Source organism: Dermochelys coriacea, chromosome 9 (genome assembly GCF_009764565.3).
Source record: "Dermochelys coriacea isolate rDerCor1 chromosome 9, rDerCor1.pri.v4, whole genome shotgun sequence".
NCBI classification, from domain to species: Eukaryota; Metazoa; Chordata; order Testudines; family Dermochelyidae; genus Dermochelys; species Dermochelys coriacea.
Window position 1 is genome coordinate 68,302,422 of NC_050076.1, and position 25,092 is coordinate 68,327,513.

Below are 25,092 nucleotides of genomic sequence, written 5' to 3' on the forward strand. Positions count from 1 at the left end.
TTGATAGATGGGTATCTAATTAGGTTCTTAATGATGAACCTAATGTTAACCATTTAATGCTATATTTTTACTAAATTCTTCAGAGATTCAAACTGATTAACAGGAACAGCTAGCAATAAATTTTAATTTCATGCAAGTAGAAGAGTTGTAATTTACAACTCTGTGCACAAAATTGTCCTGCCATGGTGTAATAAGAACAAACACCTATTACACTTAAATAAATCCGCTTCCACTAGTATGTTACTCTCTTTCAATGAAATACATAGCCACAATTCCATTGGGAATTCTGAGGGAGTTGCATGGGATAAAATCTGTAACTACTAGTCTGAATGCAGGCCATGGTGGCAACAGAACCCCTCCCCAGCTATTCGTTCTGGTCTACAGGCTAGAACAGAGCCTAGAAGGCCTACATGTATTTCTCCCCTTTGTCTAACTACACCAGAACCCCATTTATCCGATATAATTGGGACCAGGGCCAGATCGGATAATCAAAAACCTGGTTAAACCAGAGACTGGGAAAGTGCAATGCTGCATCGCCATCTAGCGGACACAGAAGAGATCACCCCCTTCTGGACCAGTGCACACTGCTTACCCAGTTAACAGGGAGAGCTGGATAATGGAGGGTCAGATTAACAGGATCCTACTGTACTCAAAGACAGCTCCAGCACACTTTCCTTCAGCATTGCCTGCATCACTTCTAAAGTGGCTGGCTATTAGGGACAGCACACAGATCCATTTCTAGATATACTATAAGTGCAGCAGATCACTATTTGGCCACATCTCTCCCCCAATCCTCCAAGGGGTGTTCAGGGGCTTGCACTGTAGAGTGCTATACACTTGGGTATATTTCACATTCTGCATATATTCAGAGGGCCAGATCGGGAGTTTTTTCACAAGAACCCACAAAACTACACTATGGCAAGGAGAGAGCATTATGCCAGGACTCTGACTCCTCCAGCATGTGGGGGAGTAAACGCACTGAATCCTGCTCCCTCTATGCTACAATAGTCAGCTTCAGTTGCTACTGCATAGATGGACAAGCAGAAAAACAGCTTTACTTACTCCTCTCTTTGGTGGTTTGAAAACCTGGAGATAGTAGAAAGGTATAGTCCATTTGCTCCATTCAGCACAGGAACTGTGACTGTGACCTACCTTGCTCTGGGGTGGGGAAGAGAGAAAGAGAGGAGGGATAGGTAGGAATGAAGAGAAAACATATACCTTTTCCACTGAACAGGGACAACAACTCAGAACAAAGTATGAAATAAAAATCAAATACAAATACAGTAATTATACAATAAAATGTTTTATGAGGTGAAACTATCGAGATAATCCATCCATGACAAAGAGACCTGATTTTGTATTACTATTTAGCACAGATTTTAATTAAACAACATTTTTAATTCTTCACATAAATGAGATATTCATAATGTTAAAAAAACACCAAGTACAATTTGGCCTTATTAGACAACTCCTCAAAGAAAAAAAGAAAAAGTGACATTGTCAGCTAAAATTTAACTACCTAGTTAATTTCTGTCAACATTTTACTGACAAAAAATGCCCTAATAGAATTACTGACCTTCACTGAAGAGCTTAAATACATGAAGCACAAATCATTAAGTATCAGTCCATTCTTTTTCAAACAGAACACTACTGAATCTGACATTTCACAAGGTCATTATTCAAAAGCATAAAAGGATAAAGGATGTTACAGCTTGTGAAGTCACTAATGTTGCTTTTATTAAGCCCTATACAACTAAAATTAATAAGGTCAAGACAGTTCAGAATTTTCTTACCAGCATCAACATTTCTCAGAATTATGAAAATGTAAAGAAAAGGAAGACACTTCATAGATAACTGCAGTCTACCACATATATTGCCTCTGCAAAGACATACATCAGAACATTCCTCTGCAAGGCCCAAAACCACCTAGAAGGCAGTAAGTGTTAGGGCCATGTGTTACCACCTGCTCATGTAACACGATAGACTTTCCCCAATCAGTTGAGAGTGGATCCAATTCCTAGGTTCTACGTGCTTCTAAGCCAACTGGATCTGGGTAGGATAGAGATATTGTTTCTTGTTCTGGGTCTATAGGGCACTTCCTTGGCTCAGACCACTCATCTAATGCCATTCCTTGAGATGTGGGGTACTACAGTCCAGTCACCCTAATTCCTGAAACAAATCAGTGCCTTAGACATCCCTAACTCCCGCAAGTTACTCTACTGAAGCTGTGGATGCTCTGGGCCTCCTGTTTAACTCCTTTAAACTGGCACAACTTGGCAGGAAAGCAAGGAACGCAGACTTAGCAAAGTGGATTTCTTAATTAGTCACGTTGTTCTTAAAAATACTCAAGAGTTACAGATTTTTGAAAAAACAACAAAAGTCCTGAGTAGGGTGACCAGTTAGCAAGTGCAAAAACTCAGGATGGGGGGTAGTGGGTAATAGGTGCCTATATAAGAAAAAGACCCAAGTATTGGGACTATCCCTATAAAATCGGGACATCTGGTCACCCTAGTCCTGAGACACTAGTCTTATCTCACACTTTCGTCAAGTCCAAGGTCTTTCAGCATTTCAGGCTGGGAAGAGCCCCTCAGCCCCTTTCTCTCCTCTTTGCCCTGCTTACATGCGACAGTGTTCATCCACCTGCACAGAGCAGCACCCACTCTTGATTACATCTTCTCTTGTGCCATGTGCAACACTTATCGTGCTTGTCCCTTCACCTTTACAGGCTCTACAATGTAGAAAACCTATTGTTGCATGGGGGTGGCACAGAAGTTGAGACACAATAAAAGTCATTGCCCCCCAACGGCTATATTGATTGCTTCTCAGTGATACTCCTCCAAATAGGTATCAAACACTTTTCCCAGGCAAAGAATCTGTCTGGAATGCATTATAATCTGCTTCCCTCAGGCAGATTTTGAAGTGTTCAGCACAAAATAAAAAAAAAGTAAATTATTTGATGCATATCATACCACTGTTGCACCATTTACATGCCCTCCTGGAGACCTGAACAGTCTAGCTAAGAGCATTAAGGAATCAACAGGACCAATACTCCTTGGTTCCCTTACACAGATTCAAAATACTATCTAAGGACTATAAAGAGGTAGCAAAAAAGTATTTCTGAGAGTCACAAATTACTACAAAAACTCCAGTTACCGACGATTAATCTAGCTTTCTCCATTAATTATTTCTCCACTCTTGGGAGACTGACCAATTTGTAACAATCCCAGAAAGATGAATAAACACTCTCCAAAAGAAGCTCCATATTTGACTTCCATATGTCAGTTTAACAGATTTAAAAGAATACTACATTCATGGAGCATGTAAGGCTGCTGACTTACAAGAATGGGGGTACTTGCTATATTTTAAACACACCTTGCCCCAACAGCACCACCTGGTATCAAATCCATTCGGACTTCTTAGAGAGAGGGAGGAAATGGTTCTCTCTTGCATTTGTCAAATTCTACAAACTCTTAGGAGTCCTGTATCCTTTACATTAATATTTATTTTACACACACAGACTAGCTTCTCACAGTAAATAATGAGGTTTTATGGAGAAGACAGGGATATTGGTAGACTGCAATATAAGGAATTTAGCTAACATTGTAGGGGGAAAAAATAGGATGGTGATGAAATAGCACTCACTCCTTTCTCTGTTATCCATAGAGTTAAATATCTATGCCTAAATCTCATTCATTATCAGCGTATTACAGGAATTGAAGGGAGGCTCCTGAAGCCCTGCCAGTACTATATTCACCATTTAGTTTAGAGTTCAGCACAGAAAAATTTACCTAAACTAGGCTTTTTAAACATACTTTTACTTTAAGTATCAACAACATTTTATACAGTGTAAGTACTGTATTATTTCCTTTTTGCTCAATTATTTTTGAGATCTAATATGCTCAATTTATCATTAAAAAGATCACTTGTAATAAAGTTACAGCAAGTTTAATCATGTTAACAGTTATACGTATACAACCTCATTGTCTTCAGATTATGGCTTCAGCAACACCTATGCAAACAAATTACATTCAGTGCGTCTTGCCAGATGTGACTGATTGGCTCTACAGTTGGAAATTAGAAAACAATTATGTCTATGGAGCACAAAAGGAATAGAAACCAACTCATTCTGTGACTTTCATTAGCTTTGCAGGTCTAACAGGAAAAAAAGAAGTAGCATAAAGCTGGTGTTCTCCGTGAAATCAACAGATACGACTCAGAGCACATTTGATCAGCAGTAAGATTCCAAAAGTGGCACTTTTCAGAACAGAGGCACACTTTAAGAAACATATGATGAATAAACAAAGAGGAACATAAGCTGCCAGATTGACTTTAGTCTTAGCAAAAGTTAGTTCTGATTCTTTTTTTTCTTTCCAAAAGAGAGAAAATATCAGACAAGGAATTGGACACTAAATCTGTGTGATCAAGTATGTGTCTTTTTGGTAGCCAGCCTGCCAGCTTTCAAAAGAACTGCCTGTACCTCACTTTACAATGTCTGTATCAAAGCAAATGCCAAGATTTATTGTGAGATGTGAATATAGGTCTTAATGACAATTCTGGCCCTTCTTCTGAAACAGAAGGGTTCAGAAATATTCCCAAGAAAAATGTGCTATTGTGATATAATTATTAAACAACAATTCAGGGAGGCCCAGGAGGAATACATGAGTCAGAGAGCTAGCTAAAAGCATCTCCATGTGCATTAGTTAAATTAGCTTTCATTTTGAGACACAGTTTGTATGAAAGGTAGAAGTAAGTGAAATGGTACTGAACTGTATTAGTATCTTACGTAATGTACGCTCACTCACATTTGACTTCATGGATTCTGATCATGAAGTAGGCTTGACCACCATACGACACTGGAAATTGGAGCTGGCACTGTCCACTCCTTTTTCTTTGTTATACACTCCCCTTTTTAGAGAATATACTTTTACATCAACCTCTATTTTGATTGGCAGAGGGGGTAACTGATGCATTTATCCACTGCAAGAGAAGACATCTTTGAATGAGGTGAATATGGAAATTTGCTTAAGAAAAATTCTAAATTGGAGGACACTGGGGAATCTGTTGAACGAGTACACTATTATTGATTTAACACACAGCCAAGGACTGAAGTAGCATCAAAACCCTGAGCTCTTTAAATTGATAAAAATAATAAATAGGGCAGACTGTCTTCAGAGATGAATGAGAGTTACCAATAAATTTCTGCCAGAAGGGTATAGAGGCCAACAAAACTAAGAGCACACAGTCGGATGAAGAGAGACCTCAGAACTGAAAAAAATGCATTTCCATAGACCATTTTAGGCATTAAACCAGAGTGTGAGTTACTATAGGTATCTAAATGGACCCCAAGGAATTTTCAGTTCCACTGTTCAGACACTTGAGATGTGACATGCTAAAGCATATGTACCTGAAAAAGACATTCAAAAAGAACAGGAAGTTAAAAACTGATGGGGTTCTCTTTTTATTTATTTTTAATTTTCATAATCCAAGTTATTATAACTATATAGGTAAGAAAATTAGGTTTGTAGAAAATGTGTCTTAAAAAACTGGAAGAGTTTCTTTAACTCTGACCTGTTGGATGCTATCACACAGAAAAGATAATGACAATTTTCTCTCACGTATTTATCTGTGTTTGTTAATTTAAAGATTTCCTTTTGATAACAGGAACAAACAACAGCACCCCTTTACATTTACTCCACTGTAATTTATAAATCCATTAAAAAGATCCTACTGTTTCACTACTCAAATGAATAATCTTATTGAGTCCAGTGAGACTATTCATGACTAAGCTTGCAACACTAGGCCCAAATTGTTTACAATTTATTAACTCCAATTATTCTTGGGTCTGTTACAAAAAAATAAATTTAGAAAAAAATGTCACAAACTTAAACAACCCCCTATCCCCTCCCAAGACAGGCAACTGTTGTGTGGGACTGAAAAGGAGGCCAAGCCTTTTATATCTAGGTTTCTGATTCAAATCCAGACTAGGTCAATAGTAACAGTGTCCACCTGGCAACTTCTATGAATATTAAGACTTGCCCCCCCTTTTTAACAGCACTTGAAATATTTTCTCAATCGTCAGGAAGATACAGAAATAGGTTACAATTTAATTGACTAACCTCTTCTGCAATTTGACTTTTTTTGTAGAAATTACTCATTCACACGCTATCCTCTTCAGTATATGATATTTAGATCATGTATTACATGAGAAAAAACAGAACATACTGCATGTAGTACTGTGAACACACATGAAATTAACCAAAAGAAATTGCTCATTTATTTTAAACTTGTTGGATTTAATTTAGGTTCATGTAAAATTACAAAACATTTTTCGGATATGTGGCTTTTATTATATATCTTTAAACAGCTACTAAACAAGAAAATGTACTAAGTAGATTTTTCAAGTTGCATAACTATAGCTATAGAACAATTATAAAACCCATTTCTATTTTTGTTTCAATACATTTGTTCACTGCATATTTCTTTACAACCCAGCAGACATCAGAATTATTTTTGCATATAATGTATGAATAAGCAGATCTTTTTAGAAATATAATCCTGCCATGCTCCAATGCTGAAAAAGTCAATTAGTCATAGCAATACCTTACACGTTTCACAATTTGTGCGGAGTCACTATTAGATCTCTTGATACGTGATTTAGTCTCAATTCTTATGCGTACAGTAACATACACCTCAAGACATAAAAAAAAGGTTTAGCTCTATAGAAAGTGTACTGAGATCAGCCTCCAGAAATAATGTAGGTGGCTTATGCTCAGATAAGGAAGGTTAAAAGAATTAAGGAGGGACCAATATATAGACTTTAAGCAGAAAATAGTGAGCTCCAGGATAAATTTGCAAGTGTTGCTGATTTTGAAGAATTAAGTCAGCTGCAGAGATATAAACTTGTTTTCTCTCCACAGCCCTGATTCAGAAAATAATTCAAGCATTTAGTATTTAACTGTCGGCATGCAAATATCCCCATTAACTTAAAAGGGACTCCTCAAATGCTGAAAGGCCAGACATATCAAAGTACCTTATAGAAGTGGGGTTCTAGGAAATATAAATACACCCATATCAATAATAAAAATTTTGAGTGAAACTTCCCTTTTTCATCTGCCAATATTTATTTGCTTCATGCATTGCTGTCACTCGCTTACAACAGGAATCTGCCACCCATTTTTCCAGAAGTGCTACAAAATTCAACCTCCAATAGACAGAATGCCCTTAAAGCTATTATCATCGCTGGTCCAGAACAAAAATGTCTTCCATTATTTTTAAAGGTGAATTGTAGTTTGCAGATCCATAGACAGATCAGGCAATGGAGCCCTATTGTGACTGCCAGCATTATTAGCAACTTTTCTAAGTAGAGCTGCAACAAGCCCCCTGTAATGTTCATGATTCAGACAGAACTTCTACAACTTACATAAAAAGGTACTTTAGTTTACTTTTCTGGAGACCAAAAAGACCTTTACTTTTAGATAATTTAAGTCATATTGACCCAACCTTTTCAATTTATCTTTCTGCAAGAAGGATGGAAGGATGATAAACTTCAGTAATTAAATTAGAGTAGGGTGTCTGTAAATTGCTCTGTAAAGAACACCACTGAAAGCTTTTTTCCAATATTAAAGCTAATATATACCTCAAACTCCAGAGACAGATTGATGGCGCACTGGTTGCACATTACCTCAGATGACAGAAATGTCTACCTTGTGGATTTCTGCCATTTGTGGCCAGCCACCTGTGCAGCTGCACCCTATACACCCACAGCATAGACAAGCAGAACTTAAGACCTGTATTTGAACTGGACATCTTATTCCTGGCTGAAACTAGGGCAACTCAAGAGTGCAAACTGCAGTTTGTAGCAGTTTTGCCTATCTACACTAGGGATTTGCAAAGTGCATGTACTCTGGTGGCTGATCATAGTAACCAAGCAAAATGACTAGTGCAAATATGGCATAACATTTAACAAAGTGGCATTCAGACATCCTGTAATTACATAGAATAAGTTGAGGGCCCCCAAATCATTTGGATCACATGATCCATTCTCACATCTCCTGCAGAGGGATGCAAGTAGTAAAATATTTGTTAAATCTGATGGAAGGAAGGGAAGTTAATTTAAACTTAATCATCTTCTCTCTCACAAATACTTCAGAAGCCCCTCTGTGACAACTGTGTTGTTGGTTCTTCTGCAAGACCATTTTCTGAGGGAAAAGAGATGCAAGTGACTTATTCCATGTGACATTATCTCCAGCAAACTTTTAGGTGTTTAAGTTGACCATCCTCTACTACTAGAAAGGTGGTTTGTGGCAGACATGCTGCAATGGGGAACTGGAGGAGCCCTAAAGGCTGCTTTCAGTTGCATTCACTAGACCAGGGGTAGGCAACCTATGGCACACGTGCCAAAGGTGGCACAGGAGCTGATTTTCAGTGGCACTCACACTGCCCGGGTCCTGGCCACCAGTCCGGGGGGGCTCTGCATTTTAATTTAATTTTAAATGAAGCTTCTTAAACATTTTAAAAAACTTATTTACTTTACATACAATAATAGTTTAGTTATATATTAAAGACGTAGAGAAAGAGACCTTCTAAAAACGTTAAAATGTATTACTGGCATGCGAAACCTTAAATTAGAGTGAATAAATGAAGACTCGGCACACCACTTCTGAAAGGTTGCCGACCCCTGCACTAGACACCAAGTACATTAGAACTGTTAAAACCAGATTTAAAGTCATACCAATACACTACTCAAACCCCACCTTAACTAATCGCAAACCAGATTCCCATCAGAAATATTTCAGAAAATGACCACCTGGCCAGTGTGTCCTGAAGTTAACCAAATCCAAACTCTGCTGGATCAATGAAGGATACATGTCATCACCAAAAAAATCTCTTTTGTTTCAGTCTGTTAGTTACGCTTCAGCAAGTTCATCAATTACAACTGCAGCAGTATCACATGAGGAGAAGAGAGGTCATTCAGAGATCCAAACCACATACAGCTAAATAGGACAAATCGAGCACTATTCTTCACCCAGAATAAAACAAGTTGCCAGAGCAGCTCCCACAGCACAAGTACTCCCAGTGGAAACCAACACTTAAGTGGCCTGGCACATGCTGCACTCAGTGCAATGTCCAGTAGCACACTGCAGGAGTACAGTCTTTAAGTGGCAAATGCAAGGATAGTCATGATAAAGTATTCATCTAAACAGAAAAACAAAACTTGCTCTGCCAAATGGACATTAGCAATTATTGCCAATAGAGTATTCAGAAAGGGGGCTTTCTAGACTGGGCCATACTACTTGAAACAAGGGGGAAAACTTTGGCATTTCTTTTCCATGTTCCCTTCAATCCCATGTAACAAACAAATTTCACTTCCCCTCATTATACCTTTCTACTTCCTACCCAAAGCCATTCTTGCATTAGAATTTACATACTATAGCTAGGGTGACCAGATGTCCCGATTTTGGGGTCTTTTTCTTACATAGGCTCCTATTACACCCCACCCCCGTCCCGATTTTTCACATTTGCTATCTGGTCACCCTAACTATACAAATGAATACATCTTCATACCTTTCCTCCTTCAAATCTCGAAGCATGACACACATGCAATCCAACTGTGTGACACAAGACCAAAGTGTGCAACACCTGTGTTTTGTCACATAATGTGGTATAATTGACAAATAATGGTCTTTTTAACTATAAAACCTGTGTTGAAGGAAGTTCTCTACCTGAATGAATTAAACAGTTTAAACAAGTAGGACTAAACAAATTCCATTACATGCAATCATAATGATCTGCTAGGTTATCGACAGGGTTTGTACCCTGAACCCTTAGATCCCAAGCACAGACCTCTACCATTTTGCCAAGAGGAGTAAGGTATCTTCTGTGGACCAGCTACTAGAAGGGGACTTAGCACACACCTTGCCAGTGGTTTATACAACTATTTCCTGGACAGCAATAGAAAGTTGAAGATCAAGACTTTAGGGACTATTCCGTCATCTGGAAAGAGTGTTTGGCGGATAGTGGTTAGGACAGGATAACCACACCCATTTCTGAGCACCCATTTTAAGACAGCATGGCTCAGTGGATAACACTTGGGTCCAGCACAGCAGCGTATTAACACCTAGGCCAACAAAGCCTAGGCCTAGGATGGCAAATTTGTAGGGATGGCAAATTTATAATAGCAGCAGAGGCTGCTTCCCCCAGTGCTGGTTTGCACCCTCTGCCCCGCCCCCGCCCCAACTCCACCCCTTCTCCACCCCCTCCCGGTCCCTATTGGTCCCCTTTCCCAAATCCCCACCCCAGCCCCGCCTCCTCTCCTGAGCACACCGTATTCCCTCCCTTCCCCTCACGCACAAGCACTGGCAGGGAGCAGGGAGAAGCAGGACCTGGCAGCGTGCTCAGGGGAGGAGGCGGAGCAGAGGCGAGCTGTGGGGGGCAATTATTTCCAGGCCTAGGGGCGGCAAAATCATTAATCCACCACTGGTCCAGTATATTGGTGACTTGTGTTCTATTCGCAGGTCAGGTCTTCTAGTTTGACTCTGTGCAACTTTTCAGTTAACTTAACAGTAAGATAGAGGGCAACAATATGGCTGTCTTCTAGGGTAGAATTCGAAGCTTTTTCAACAAGGGCCCTGACGCGTCACAGAAATACGAACACTCAGAGGTCAAGAAAGTCTCAAATATAGGTTATCAGTTTGTTTGAAGATACCTATGCATTAACTGTGAACTATGAGCACAGTCCTTAAAATTTTACCTGTCCCCAGGACAGGAATGTCTTCACAGGGGCCCAATAAATTCACTTAAGTAAATGAAATAAGCATGCTTAGTTAGGTTTTCACATCTTTAAGCAAACAGAGAAAAGTCAATTCTGTGAAGTTCCAGAAGTCCTCAAAATACTGTGGCACTTCTTTGTCTCACCAGACTTAGCACTTCCCCCTCTGGAAGTGTGTGTATGTGGGGAGAGGGGGGGGATCAGCTCCACTCTGGGCAGTATTTGTCTCCCCCTCCTGACCCTGTGCTTATTTGTCCGTATTTTCAAAGTAGGCCTCAGGGTCAGCCTAAGGGGTGATCCTTCACCAAACAAAAAGGAAACAGTCTCACAAAACACAAAACAAAGGCAGATATCTTTTCCTACTCCCTCACTGGGGCAAGCTGTTGTCCTGTTGTTTTCCCTGGGGTGTCAGTTCTTCCCCTAGCAGACACTCAGTTTTGGCCATTTCCCCTATGGGAAGGGGTGCAGAAGAAGCAGCTTATTTCTCTGCTGCCATTAGGGTGGCAGCAGCTTGTCTCCTTCTCCTCCCGCCCCCCTTCTACCCCCAACCCAAGGAGAGGTTTTTAAACGGTCTTAAGCAGCCATCAATTGGATTCAGGTGTCCCTAATTGACCTGAGGTAACCCCTTCTCAGATTATAGGGCCTTTAATATTCTAGGGATAACAAATCTGCCTTCCACTACCCACTTGCATCCCCATCTGGATCCCTACTTTTGACCCACTGATCTTCACACCTACCATTGTTTTTTCTGTTGTCCCCCGTAATTATTTCCCAAGGTCACTGGATCCTCCCCATCAACTGGGGGAGGGTCCTTTAGCCATGGGTGGGTGCTAACCCAACAGTACCCACTTGCAGCCATCAAGCCTGACATTGTCACAATACAGATTCTCAACATACAAATGGCTGAACTGTTAACACGAGATTTGTTGATAAGTCAGAATAGAACTAGGAATATTTATGTTCTTCTACATCTTATTCCCATACTCATGTAAATATTCAAATACATGATGCAATAATGCTTTTCCAAGTAACTCAGGTAATTCACCTCACTTCTCCAGAGAGAAGTTGAATATGTTTCAATCTCACCATTTGTCACCCTATCAGCAGCATTTTAAGAAAGTTATGGCCTCAGACTTTTCACTAGAAAATTTTACAATAAAATGTATATATAATTTATCCTTTTGGAACAAAATGGCAAAAATTCCTAAAAGAAAAAGCACGACAGCAGAGTGAAACATTGTGAATTTGTGTCATTTTTGCCAAATCTTTCAGGAAAAAAAAAAAGTGTCAAAATTCTGAAAAAAATATTTTTTGAAACAGAAAGCTGTGATTTTTTGTTTTAAAAATGCTTTAAAACAATAAAAAATGCCTAACTTCAAATAGAAATGTTTTGCATAGAGTCTAACAAAACGTTTCAGAAAACACCCAAAAGATATTTCAGACTGTGGTTTGCTGAAAGTTTAGAAAATTAATTTTCAGTTAAATTTTGTTTCAATCTTTCAGTATTGCCAGTGAACAGAAAAATCCATTATTCTCAAAACTCCAAAGAGGTATGCAATTCTTCATATCAAAACCTCATCATAAAACTAATACAATTCACAAGCTAGTTTAACTTGAGAGATGCAGAATAAGGTAAACTAGGTCCCCTAATGCCCCTACTCTACTTGCGCTACATTGATGACATCTTCATCATCTGGACCCATGCAAAAGAAGCTCTTGAGGAATTCCACCATGATTTCAACAATTTCCATCCCACCATCAACCTCAGCCTGGACCAGTCCACACAAGAGATCCACTTCCTGGACACTACGGTGCTAATAAGCGATGGTCACATAAACACCACCCTATAGCGGAAACCTACTGACCGCTAGTCCTACCTACATGCCTCTAGCTTTCATCCAGATCATACCACTCGATCCATTGTCTACAGCCAAGCTCTACGATATAACCGCATTTGCTCCAACCCCTCAGACAGAGACAAACACCTACAAGATCTCTATCATGCATTCCTACAACTACAATACCCACCTGCTGAAGTGAAGAAACAGATTGTCAGAGCCAGAAGAGTACCCAAAAGTCACCTACTACAGGACAGGCTCAACAAAGAAAATAACAGAACGCCACTAGCCATCACCTTCAGCCCCCAACTAAAACCTCTCCAACGCATCATCAAGGATCTACAACCTATCCTGAAGGACGACCCATCACTCTCACAGATCTTGGGAGACAGGCCAGTCCTTGCTTACAGACAGCCCCCCAATCTGAAGCAAATACTCACCAGCAACCACACAACAGAACCACTAACCCAGGAGCCTATCCTTGCAACAAAGCCCGTTGCCAACTCTGTCCACATATCTATTCAGGGGACACCATCATAGGGCCTAATCACATCAGCCACACTATCAGAGGCTCCTTCACCTGCGCATCTACCAATGTGATATATGCCATCATGTGCCAGCAATGCCCCTCTGCCATGTACATTGGCCAAACTGGACAGTCTCTACGTAAAAGAATGAATGGACACAAATCAGACGTCAAGAATTATAACATTCAAAAACCAGTTGGAGAACACTTCAATCTCTCTGGTCACTCGATTACAGACCTAAGAGTGGCTATCCTTCAGCAAAAAAGCTTCAAAAACAGACTCCAACAAGAGACTGCTGAATTGGAATTAATTTGCAAACTGGATACAATTAACTTAGGCTTGAATAGAGACTGGGAATGGATGAGTCATTACACAAAGTAAAACTATTTCCCCATGGTATTTCTCCCCCGCACCCCACCCCACCCCCCACTGTTCCTCAGATATTCTTGGTAACTGCTTGAAATAGCTTACCTTGTTTGTCACCATGAAAGGTTTTCCTCGTCCCCCCCCCCCCACTGCTGGTGATGGCTTATCTTAAGTGATCACTCTCCTTACAGTGTGTATGATAAACCCATTGTTTCATGTTCTCTCTGTGTGTATATCAATCTCCCCTCTTTTTTTTTCCTCCAAATGCATCCGATGAAGTGAGCTGTAGCTCACGAAAGCTTATGCTCTAATAAATGTGTTAGTCTCTAAGGTACCACAAGTACTCCTTTTCTTTTTAGGTAAAAAGTGTAATTACAGCCACTGGCCAGAAACACAGATGCTGGCCAATGACATCTTCAGCACAGACTGATTAACTAAATTTATTTAGGAAAAGATGACTATTCAGAAAAAGATATCCCATACTGCTGCATACAAAATCAACCATGGCATGTGTACAATGGTTGAAATAAAACCCTGTCTACATGAAGCAGAAGGTGAAAACTGCTTCAGAAGGTGAAATAAACATCCATGGCCAGCACATCCAGATACACTTACAGAAGTCTTGAACTGAACCTGTTCTGTGAGCCAATATGCAGTTCTTTTGGGAGGAGCATCTACAACTGCAAACACCATCTAAGGGACCAGCTGCATACTGCTACTTCTATGGTGTAGGCCTACTCCACAGTATTAGATGCCCAATCTGTCTCTTACATCTTATGAAATATAATTTGCACTCCAAAAAACTGTTTATGCTACTACACTTCTCCTGAGTTAGGCCCTACAAATCTATTTTATGCAGTTTCTGTAGAACCGGTAGTAAGTATATGGTAACCATACTATAGCTACTCAGAAGTGAAGTTTAAAATCAGCAGAATATTATTCAAAAAGAGCAAGCCTCAAGGCAAAATAATTTGGTTTCAAATTGTAAATTATATTTAGCTTTTACAATAAGCCTAATACAAATTTAAACAAAACCATCTGCAGACATTACTAAAGCCTTTGTGGAATAGAGTTGGTTGAGAGTTTTCCAACTAAATGATTTTCTCCAGAAAATGCCAGATCACTGAAACTAAAACTGGTCATGGAAACTTCCCAGTTTCAATTAAGTTTACATTGGAAGAGACTTATGCCAGCATAGCAAATAGCCTGGGGGTTAGGGCACCCACTTGGTATATGGGAAACTGAGACCAAGTCCCTGGTCTGAATCAGACTGAGCAGGGATTTGAAACTTGGTCTTGAATAGCCCAGGTGGGATTATTCTGCATTGAAGTGATTGTCTCCTTCCTCCCCCCACCCTCACCAAATTTTTTTTTCAACAAAATAATTCAGAGGGTCTCAGTTTTATTCTGATATAGAAAAGAAAATTATTTGAAATCTCAATTTTTGCTTGGTGGAAAAATGTTTCCTGCCCAGCTCTGGCGGGGAGAAAATATAAAGAGCAACTCTCAAAAAATAATAAAAAACTGGCTGATTTTCTGAAGTCCAAACTACTCTGTGTACTACCCTTTTATGATCAGGAGAGTATTATGAAGATTAGTTCACAATAATTCTTTAATACACCATTACAATACAAGTACAATAACTGTCTGTTCACAAACCAGAGCTGTTTGTACAAATTTTAGCACCCTGTTATGGACAGCAAAGTATACTGTACAACTATCCACCTTATTTTTAATTGAAAAAAACAAAATATTTTTGTTACTGACTGTAGCATTGCCACTATTATTTTTAATTTACTTTCACGTTCATTTTTAATAATCCACTTTGAGCATTGCCAAACTGCCTCACTTATATTATAATGGATTTCATACTCCCCAGTAATTTGTTACATTGTGTTCTAGGATTTGCCATAACTAGTTACTTATCACACACACACTACAGAAAAAAATGCACTAACAATTGCATAGGTAAAGTAATACGTAGCTGAAATTCAATTTTTATATAAAGGACGAAACCTCAATTCTTCACTCATACCTGACTCAAGCAAAGCTCTTAATGAAGTAAATGGGAGATGTGTCTGATCAAGGACCAAGTAACAAGTCAACAGAGACTTTAGTTAAAACTTTCAAAAGCACCTCAGTTCCATGTAAGCTGAAATCCTAATGGACTTTCAATGCGAGTTAGGGCCTAAGTCACTTAGGCACTTTTGAAAATTTTACCCTTCAAGATTTGGCCTATAATTAAGGTTGATTTACATTACACTCAAGTTGCTTAAAGTTTAATGTTAAGCCAAGTTGTTCCTCTATTAAAATGTTGACGTTTGTCAAACATTACCAGCACTGTCAAAGTATACTTACCATTGAAATCTTGTCCTATTATCTGTAAGATTAAAAAAAGGTGCAGTATTGTCCAACACCATGCAGCAACTACTAATGACTTGTTAAAATGGTGAGCTCTGTACATGTTACCTGATCTCATTGAGTTCCGCAGACTGAGTTTTGAATTTTCCATGCTTCTGGGCAAATCCGTCTTACTTAGATTGTCAGATATAGGAAAATATTAACTCATCAGCCAAGCCTAAAGAGGACCAATTTCACATCTACAAAAGCAGTGGGAGGAACACTTGGAAAAAAATCCAAACTGTCATTACAGTAAAGCACATGAACACTTAAAGGCCAGGCATTTTGATCCTGAAAATGGGTTTCTCAGGTGTAACTGCAAATAATTTTTCAGTAGCTATTATCAAGACATTGAGGCAAGCACTTTGAAGGTTAAAAATACAGGAACAATCCTAAAGTAAGGAAAGAATATGACTGTCAAGATCACCATGCAACTTCGCTAACCCTTAGGAGCCTGTTCAGCACCGAAGATTAAATATGGAGCAAATACCTTAGCTCTTAGACTTCCACAGAAAAAACGGATAACATATAAAGCACTTTGGCTCTCTGAAAGAAGTGTGTTCAGGTCACTCCAACCGGAAGGTGGCATCTCATAAAAAACAATACTGGTAAAGGGATGGTTAAAAAGTACATTAAACCTCCATTGACTGTGCCAGAACAGCTTTCTGTTTAATTTTCTTTATGCATAGTTGGTAAGGGCCCTCTATAATTTTCCAACTTTCACTACAGACACAGAAATTTCCAGTTTATTTTACCTTATGCTGATAAGCAATTTCTAATTCAAGAAGTAAACAACAGACCTAAGAGCCCAGCAGCCAGTGCCGTGGGCTGGAAAAATAAAGCCACTTCCCCAAGAAAACTTGGGAGTTCTCGCTATCATTCTCTTTCACCATAAGATTCACAAGTAGAACACAAAAAAAGAAAAGGAGTACTTGTGGCACCTTAAAGACTAACAAATTTATTTGAGCATAAGCTTTCGTGAGCAACGTGAGCTTTTCGTCAGCCACCGAATGCATCCGATGAAGTGAGCTGTAGCTCACGAAAGCTTATGCTCAAATAAATTTGTAGTCTCTAAGGTGCCACAAATACTCCTTTCTTTTTGCGGATACAAACTAACATGGCTGCTATTGTGAAACAAGTAGAACAGCCTCTAGAGAAATATCTTTTCCCATGGCACATAAAGTACAAATCCCTTTATGATTTGTTAATGCCATCTTACATTCACATGAAGAACTTATTTTAAAAGACAGACTTCTTCCCTTTTATCACCATCATTGATGAAAATGTCTCAGAAAATAAAAGTATACTTTTGCTAGCTAATAAAAACAAAATATTAAAATAAAAATTGCTTAATAAGACTTTCCTGTTAGAAATTTTAAAGGAAAAAATATGGAAAATATTTAGTCAGAAACAAATGATTCTGAGATCCAATGACCAACAGAAAAAGAGCAGGGACATGGAAGACATGAGACTAAACACTTATTTCATAAACTAAAACCTGTCATACCGATATGAGAGCCTCCTTTTAGGGCTAACTGAGTTCTGAAGTTTGAGAACTGCAAGGTACATAGCACATGCTGCATTTATAAGAATCTAGATAAAGTATTGAGAATAAAAAAATTTGCTCTGTAAAATAGGTTCCATTCAGAAATTGTCTATGTTGTGCCAATTATGATGACAAAGACATTTTCTCCTCACTACTATCAAAACTTAACTCATGAACATGCTTTCCACTGCTACTGTCATCTCATTGTTTCCAATTATCAAGAGGGAAAGTCTGTATTACCAACAGAGCTGAAGTAACCAGTCTTTGCTTTTTCATCTTTCCACCTAGAATATTTTTCTTGTGTCTGCAATTATCCAACATACAATGACTAACTCTCCTAGAAAAATAGTTGCCAGTCTAAAAAAATTAGAAAAAGAGCCTTCACTTCAATTAACTTGTAATTTGAATTCTGTAATTTCGGTTTTGATTCTGCAATACTTAATTTCACCCACACAATTATACTAATGTATTGATTATCTCACTTGACACCTTTTCATCTCTTCAATTACTGGAAAACATCTTCTCTTGTCAGGGTTAAATCCAACCAATTTTCACCAACTATGCATCTTTTGCATCTCATCAAGCCCCTGGAGAACCCTAGAAGTTTGTATTAGTCATTACAGTTATTATATATTTGATGCTGTTACTTCAAGCAGTTAATATTGATGATTGTAACTGTAATTATTTAACTACATTCCTATTACGGTTTCTAGTTGTCATAAATATAAAGGGAAGGCTAACCACCTTTAAATCCCTCCTGGCCAGAGGAAAAACCCTTTCACGTATAAAGAGTTAAGAAGCTAAGACAACTTCGCTGGCATCTGACCAAAATGATCAATGAGGAGACATGACTTTCAAAGCTGGGGGGGAAGGGGGAGACAAAAGGTCCTCTCTGTCTGTGTGATGCTTTTGCCGGGACCAGAGCAGGAATGCAGGTCAGAACTCCTGTAAAGAGTTAGTAAGCAATCTAGTTAGATATGCCTTAGATTCTGTTTTGTTTAAATGGCTGATAAAATAATAAATAATAGTTTCCCTCTAATTTTACAGATCTTGTAATGTTGGCAGATTATTCTAAAATTGTACGTCATGAAAATTTCAACAATATAAAAAGCTGAACTCAGTATTTTCAAAATTTCAGGATAGTGAGTTCTTAGTTAAAAATAAACTTAAACACATCTTGTTTCTATTAGAACATTTCCTATATTGGTATGTATTAAAAAATGCAAATATATCACAATTTTGAAAACAATGAATGACGACGATTCATGTGCTAAGTAGTGAATATAACATAAGAATGATCATACTGGGTCAGACCAAAGGTCCACCCAGCCCAGTATCCTGTCTACCGACAGTGGCCAATGCCAGGTGCCCCAGAGGGAGTGAACCTAACACATAATGATCAAGTATTCTCTCTCTGCCACCCATCTCCACCCTCTGACAAACAGAGGCTAGGGACACTATTCCTCTCCCATCCTGGCTAATAGCCATTAATGGATTTAATCTCCATGAATTTATCCAGTTCTCTTTTAAACCCTGTTATAGTCCTAGCCTTCACAACCTCTTCAGGCAAGGAGTTTCACAGGTTGACTGTGCGGTGAGTGAAGAAGAACTTTCTTTTATTTGTTTTATACCTGCTGCCCATTAATTTCATTTGGTGGCCCCTATTTCTTATATTAGGGGAACAAGTAAATAACTTTTCCTTATTCACTTTCTCCACGCCACTCATGATTTTATGTGTCTATCATATCCCCTCCCAGTCTCCTCTTTTCCAAGCTGAAAAGTCCTAGCCTCTTTAATCTCTCCTCATATGGGACCCCTTCCAAACCCCTAATCATTTTAGTTGCCCTTTTCTGAACCTTTTCTAATGTCAGTATATCTTTTTTGAGATGAGGGGACCACATCTGTATACAGTATTCAAGATTTGGGCGTACCATGGATTTACATAAGGGCAATAAAATATTGTCAATCTTATTCTCTATCCCTTTTTTTTTTTTTTAATGATTTCTAACATCCCATTTGCTTTTTTGATTACCGCTGCACACTGCGTGGACATCTTCAGAGAACTATCCACCATGACTCCAAGAACTTTCTCCTGATTAGTTGTAGCTAAAATTAGCCCCTATCATATTGTATGTATAGTTGGGGCTCTTTTTTCCAATGTGCATTACTTTACATTTATCCACATTAAATTTCATTTGCCATTTTGTTGCCCAAACACTTCGTTTTGTGGGATCTTCTTGAAGTTCTTCACAGTCTGCTTTGGTCTTGATTATCTTGAGCAGTTTAGTATCATCTGAAACTCTGCCATCTCACTGCTTACCGTTTTCTCTAGATCATTTATGAATAAGTTGAATAGGATTGGTCCTAGGACTGACCTTTGGGGAACACCATTAGTTACCCTCTCCATTCTGAACATTTACCATTTATTCCTACCCTTTTTTCCCTGTCTTTTAACCAGTTCAAGATCCACAAAAGGATCTTCCCTCTTATCCAATGACAACTTAATTTACGTAAGAACCTTTGGTGAGGGACCTTGTCAAAGGCTTTCTGGAAATCTAAGTACACTATGTCCACTGGATCCTGCTTGTCCACATGTTTTTTGACCCCCTCAGAGAACATTGTGTACATTGTAATGTTTCTAAATGCAAAAAAAAAAAAAAATTAACTCCAACAATAATGCAGTAAAGCAATCCATGCTCTACATAACTAATAAAACTTTAAATATTTAATACGTTTTAAATATTTATTTTATGTTACTATGGTGACAGCCTATAACCTGAATCTTTAACATTTCCTATCTATAAAATGAATTGCAGTACTATTTTTTTCCATTGAAAATATTTTCTTATACCACAGAGATTAATTAAAACCAAGTCACACATATGAGAGTTTCAAATTAAGGAACAAGTATATTTACCTTTCATCTGTGTACCAAAGGTAAGCGCCAGTTTTGCAAACAGATCTGGATTTTCAAATTTATCCTCTCTAACTTTTAACCAAAAGCAGTTTTCCAATATATCCTGGTGTTCAATCTGAAATAAAAAGCGAAATATTCATTCTTCAAGTTAATGATTACTCAGACTTCAAATATTCATTTTCAGTCAATGGGTGATTTTCCAAATGTAGGATTTGGTTTAAACTTAGTAGATATTTAAAAAGCATTCCAGCAAGTGAAAAAATGGTCACAATTTTCAAACGTATGCCGCACCCCTGACACTTAACACCATTTATATGAACCTGAACAAGGGGTCTGCTTTTCAGAAGTGCTGGGCACCACTGAAATCAATGGGAAATAAAGGTATTAAGCACCTTAGAATTGCAAACTAAGGGCTTGTCTTCACAGTGTGTCAGCAAACAGCAGTTGGGTGTCAAGTCCTGCAGGGTCACACAGGCCAGTTAGTGTGAAACACACTGGTGCGGACTAGAATGTACACCCAACTGGTGTGCACTGACACAGTGAAGACAAGCCCTAGGACAGAAGACAAGAATAAGGCCTTGCCTACATACAAACTTGCTTAATATTTTCACGGACTGATATCCTTTACCTTAAGAGACGCAATATATATTTGAAATAATTTTTTTAAACTCACCTTTAAATTCAATGTCTTTTTACCTAGTGTTTGAACTATTTTCCACATTATAAACAAGAAACATTTAAATTCTAACACTTTTTTAAAAAAAATTATGAATAAATCTTCCGATTTCATGAAGGGAAATCAGTGTGACACCACTCACCTAGTCACTATAAATTATCCAATGTTTTTTGTGTGCTTGTTTTTAATTTCAGGAGTAGTTAAAGGGTTAAGACATGATAAATTATTTGTCTGGACAGTGGTATGTTCTTGACACTCCCCCCCCTAAAAAAATCATCTGCAGCACTTCCATTGTCTGTTCCTAACAGCAAAGGACATAATGATATTTAATTACAGCTTATTTTCAGCATCAACTATCTCAACAAAACTTATTTTTAAAACACTCCTCCTAACTGTCCACTTAAGCATACTTATATATTTTTTCCAAGTGAATTGTCTTAACTTCTTCAATGTTAAACACCAAAAACAACCGAACCCGCCCACTTTCTCTCAAAGGGATTTGGGTACCTATCAGTAGTGGATGATTAATTACATTGGAACTGCTAAAAAAGAACCTCAAAACTAGAAATTGTCCAGAAAATAAAGATCCATAGAAATACAAAAAGCTTTCTCAAACCCTCCTTACAGTGTGTCACTCCCGCTTTGAAGGCATTGTTAATTTAAAAAAAAAAAAAAAAAAGGATAGCTCAGCATTCATACTTTGCTATTAGGAACAGACAACAGAAGCTACACGAATAACTTTTTTTATTTTTTTGTGACTAGCATCAAGAATTTTCCACTATCCAGGCAAATAATTTATCAACTCTCAACCCTTGACCTACCCCTTGGATTAAAAACAAGCGCGCAAAAAGAAGTTGGTAGTTTACAGGATCTACAGGTCCTCCGTTCCGCTCTATTTTGATTACTGAGTGCATACACTGACAAATGTAAGGAGACACTGATAGGAATTTCATCGCTGACTTTATTGAGCACAACTTTGTTGCAGTAAACAGAGCTGCACCTTTGTCCAACCATGCCAAAAGAAAGACAAGAGGCAATGGATGTGGTTTAATTAGGCTGCAACTTCATTCACCTAAAATATCTGGGAGTATCCACCAATTAATTATACAGTGCAAGTCATTGTTTCCTTAATTTTTCACACTACTAGGGGGGGGGTAAGGGAAGGCTGCCATCCTCCCCTCATGTAAGCACAAAGGGGGCAGAAAAGGAAGGGGATTGGTTCCCCACTGTACCAGACATTAGCAGCTCTGAACCCTTCTTTCCTAGCTTCCATAAATGAGGCTTTCCTCTAAATCCCATTCCTATTCATTTTATGTGATCACCATCCCCATTCCATAACAAGAACTTGGGGTGGATATCGGCTATAAAATGGTGCTAGAAATTAGCTTGGCTTCCTCCATACGGACCCCACTGGGTTCCCACATATTTACCAATTCCATTTTTCCCTATTACTGGACAAAAAATATGCACTCCCCATAGCAAAAAAGTTTAAAAGTCTGGGGTGTACTTACAGGAGTGGCATATGTAAGACAAGAGAGGTAACTGTCCTCTCTACTCGGTATTGGTGAAGACTCAGATGGAGTAAACTTTTGGATGGCACACTAAGCAATATAGGGACAAACTGGACAGAGTCCAGAGAACAAAAACGATAAAAAGCTTAAAAAACATGATATATAAGGAATGGTTTAAAAATATGGGTATGTTTAGTCTTGAAAAAAGAAGAATGATGGGGTGTGGGAAACTGCTAGTCTTCAAACATGTAAAGATAAAGAGAACTGTGACCAACTTAGCTCAATGTCCACTGAAGACAGGACAAAAAGCTTAATCTGCTCTATGTCCACTGAAGGCAGGACAAAAAAAAAAAAAAAAAAAAAACAATCTGCTGCAAGGAAGATATAGGTCAAATATTAAAGGAAAAGCTCTCTCACCATAAAGATAATTAAGCACTGAAACCAGCTTCCCAGATAGACTGTGGAGTCCCCATCATTGTAGGCTTTTAAGGAACAGATTACACAAATCTGTCAGGGATGGTCTAGGAGTGGTCCTGCCTCAGCACAGGGGACTGGATAGCCCTACATTTCTATGATTCTATATGCATCCGATGAAGTGAGCTGAAGCTCACGAAAGCTTATGTCTAATAAATTTGTTAGTCTCTAAGGTGCCACAAGTACTCCTTTTCTTTTTGCGAATACAGACTAACACGGCTGCTACTCTGAAACCTGTCATGATTCTATATGTAATATTTGCAATGCTGAAAGACTTTCTAGAATTAGAATGTTGCACTGCTACAGTATTAGTGTGAATAAGGGTCTAATTAATTTGTATGGGGTAGGTATCTGGAAAAAAATTCTAGGCTGCCTATAGGGGAAGCCTGGATAATCTGGACAAAATGATCAGCAAAATGCTATCTCTGAGCCAGGCTAAACAGTGAGATAAATGCACTATTGGTTTAAGTCTTAATCTGTTTGCCCTCTACTCACACAGATCTCTTAAAAAGAAAATATTAGTCTTTCTTGGACATTTTCTGTTTTGGTTCAGGACTGAGCTGTACCTTGAATGCATAGCTTTAAGATGAGCCATCATATCAATTTGACACTTGTTTTCTTTCAGCCTTCCCAACGGCTCTGCCCCATGTCTTAATCAATTGCTTGACTAGATTATGATAACAAGGAAACAGGAATGCAGGAGCTGTCACACCAGAAAAGAAACTTCTTCAAAGAGAAACTGCAAAGCTACAATTATTTTGCAATTTTAACACCATCAATTTGGGCTTGAATGGGGATTGGGAGTGGCTGACTCACTACAAAAGCAATTTTCCCTCTCTTGGTATTGATACTCCTCATCAATTATTGGGAATGGATCACATCCACCCTGACTGAATTGGCCTTCAATACTGGTTTTCCACTTGTAAGGTAACTCCCTTCTCTTCATGTGCCAATGTATATTTATTCCTGTATCTGTAATTTTCACTCCATACATCTGAAGAAGTGGGGTTTTTACCCACGAAAACTTATGCCCAAATAAATTTCTTAGTCTTTAAGGTGCCACCGGACTCATTGTTTTTGTGGATACAGACTAACATGATTACCCCTCTGATACTTGGTACCAGAAAAGAAAACTATCTGGTACCGGTGCACAAAATAATTTAGAAGTATAAAAAAATGGCAATACTGCACTATTTGTCCTTTGTAATAATACAAGAACAAGCGGGCAACTCAACGCTAAGTCCACAACTTAAAAACAGATAACATACAATGCATTTCTTAAACAGCATAAAGGCTACCCACAGGAATTCATGCTATGAATAAGACAGAGCTCAGCCAAAATAAATTAGACATTTGTATATTTATAAGAATAGCATTTAGCATTAACAATAGCTATTGAGGAGGAGTGAGAGATGTTCTAAAAGATAATTTGTGTAACTGGTTAATGATAACTTCATGAAAAACCTCTGGTTTTGAAAACCATATACTTAGAATTTAATACGGACATAAAACGCCTATATTTTCTCTGAGTTTATAACAGCAGCAATCTAGCTCTCCAGTTCTCTACGACAGACTATCAAACACTGACACAGTCACTACTTTGGCATCAGCAACAGGAATTATTGCTTTTATTTCACATAGCTGAGATGAAGCAGGAGAGAACTATATTGCTTGCCCCAGTGACATCACTGCCAGTTCTTAGCAATAATCTGAATTTCAGACACTTTACTTTAATTACCACCAAAAAGTGGAGTTCAGACTGCAATTGTCTCCCCAGTAAAACAAACAGTGGTAATCACACAATACCACGCAAGTTTACAGTGCATTTTTTATTAGCAAAAGGAGTAATCATTTGGGAGAACACAGGCATCAGGATTTCTAAATTAAATGTAATTTAAGATTAAATGCATTTTAAATTACCAGATGCAGGCTACAAATCTTTGATTCAACTCATTTTTGTGTCTAGTACAAGTTTAATTAAAACAATCATGTGATGTGAGGGAAAGTAAAGAAGTCTAATGACAGCACAGCATGGAAGGGACAGGATTCAAGTACTAAACTTAATTCTGA

At 38.3% G+C, this 25,092-nt stretch overlaps 1 protein-coding gene across 9 annotated transcripts in view; it reads right to left on the reverse strand.

Annotated features, from left to right (window-relative positions):
• The window catches only part of DIAPH2 (diaphanous related formin 2), an 835,399-nt gene that overhangs the window by 597,971 nt on the left and 212,336 nt on the right, over positions 1-25,092 (reverse strand). For all 9 annotated transcript variants that reach the window (XM_038415147.2, XM_043492689.1, XM_038415148.2 and 6 more), the window contains one exon: positions 20,362-20,476. In XM_038415147.2, the coding sequence (XP_038271075.1) occupies positions 20,362-20,476 (115 nt within the window). The remainder of the gene's footprint in view (positions 1-20,361; positions 20,477-25,092) is intronic.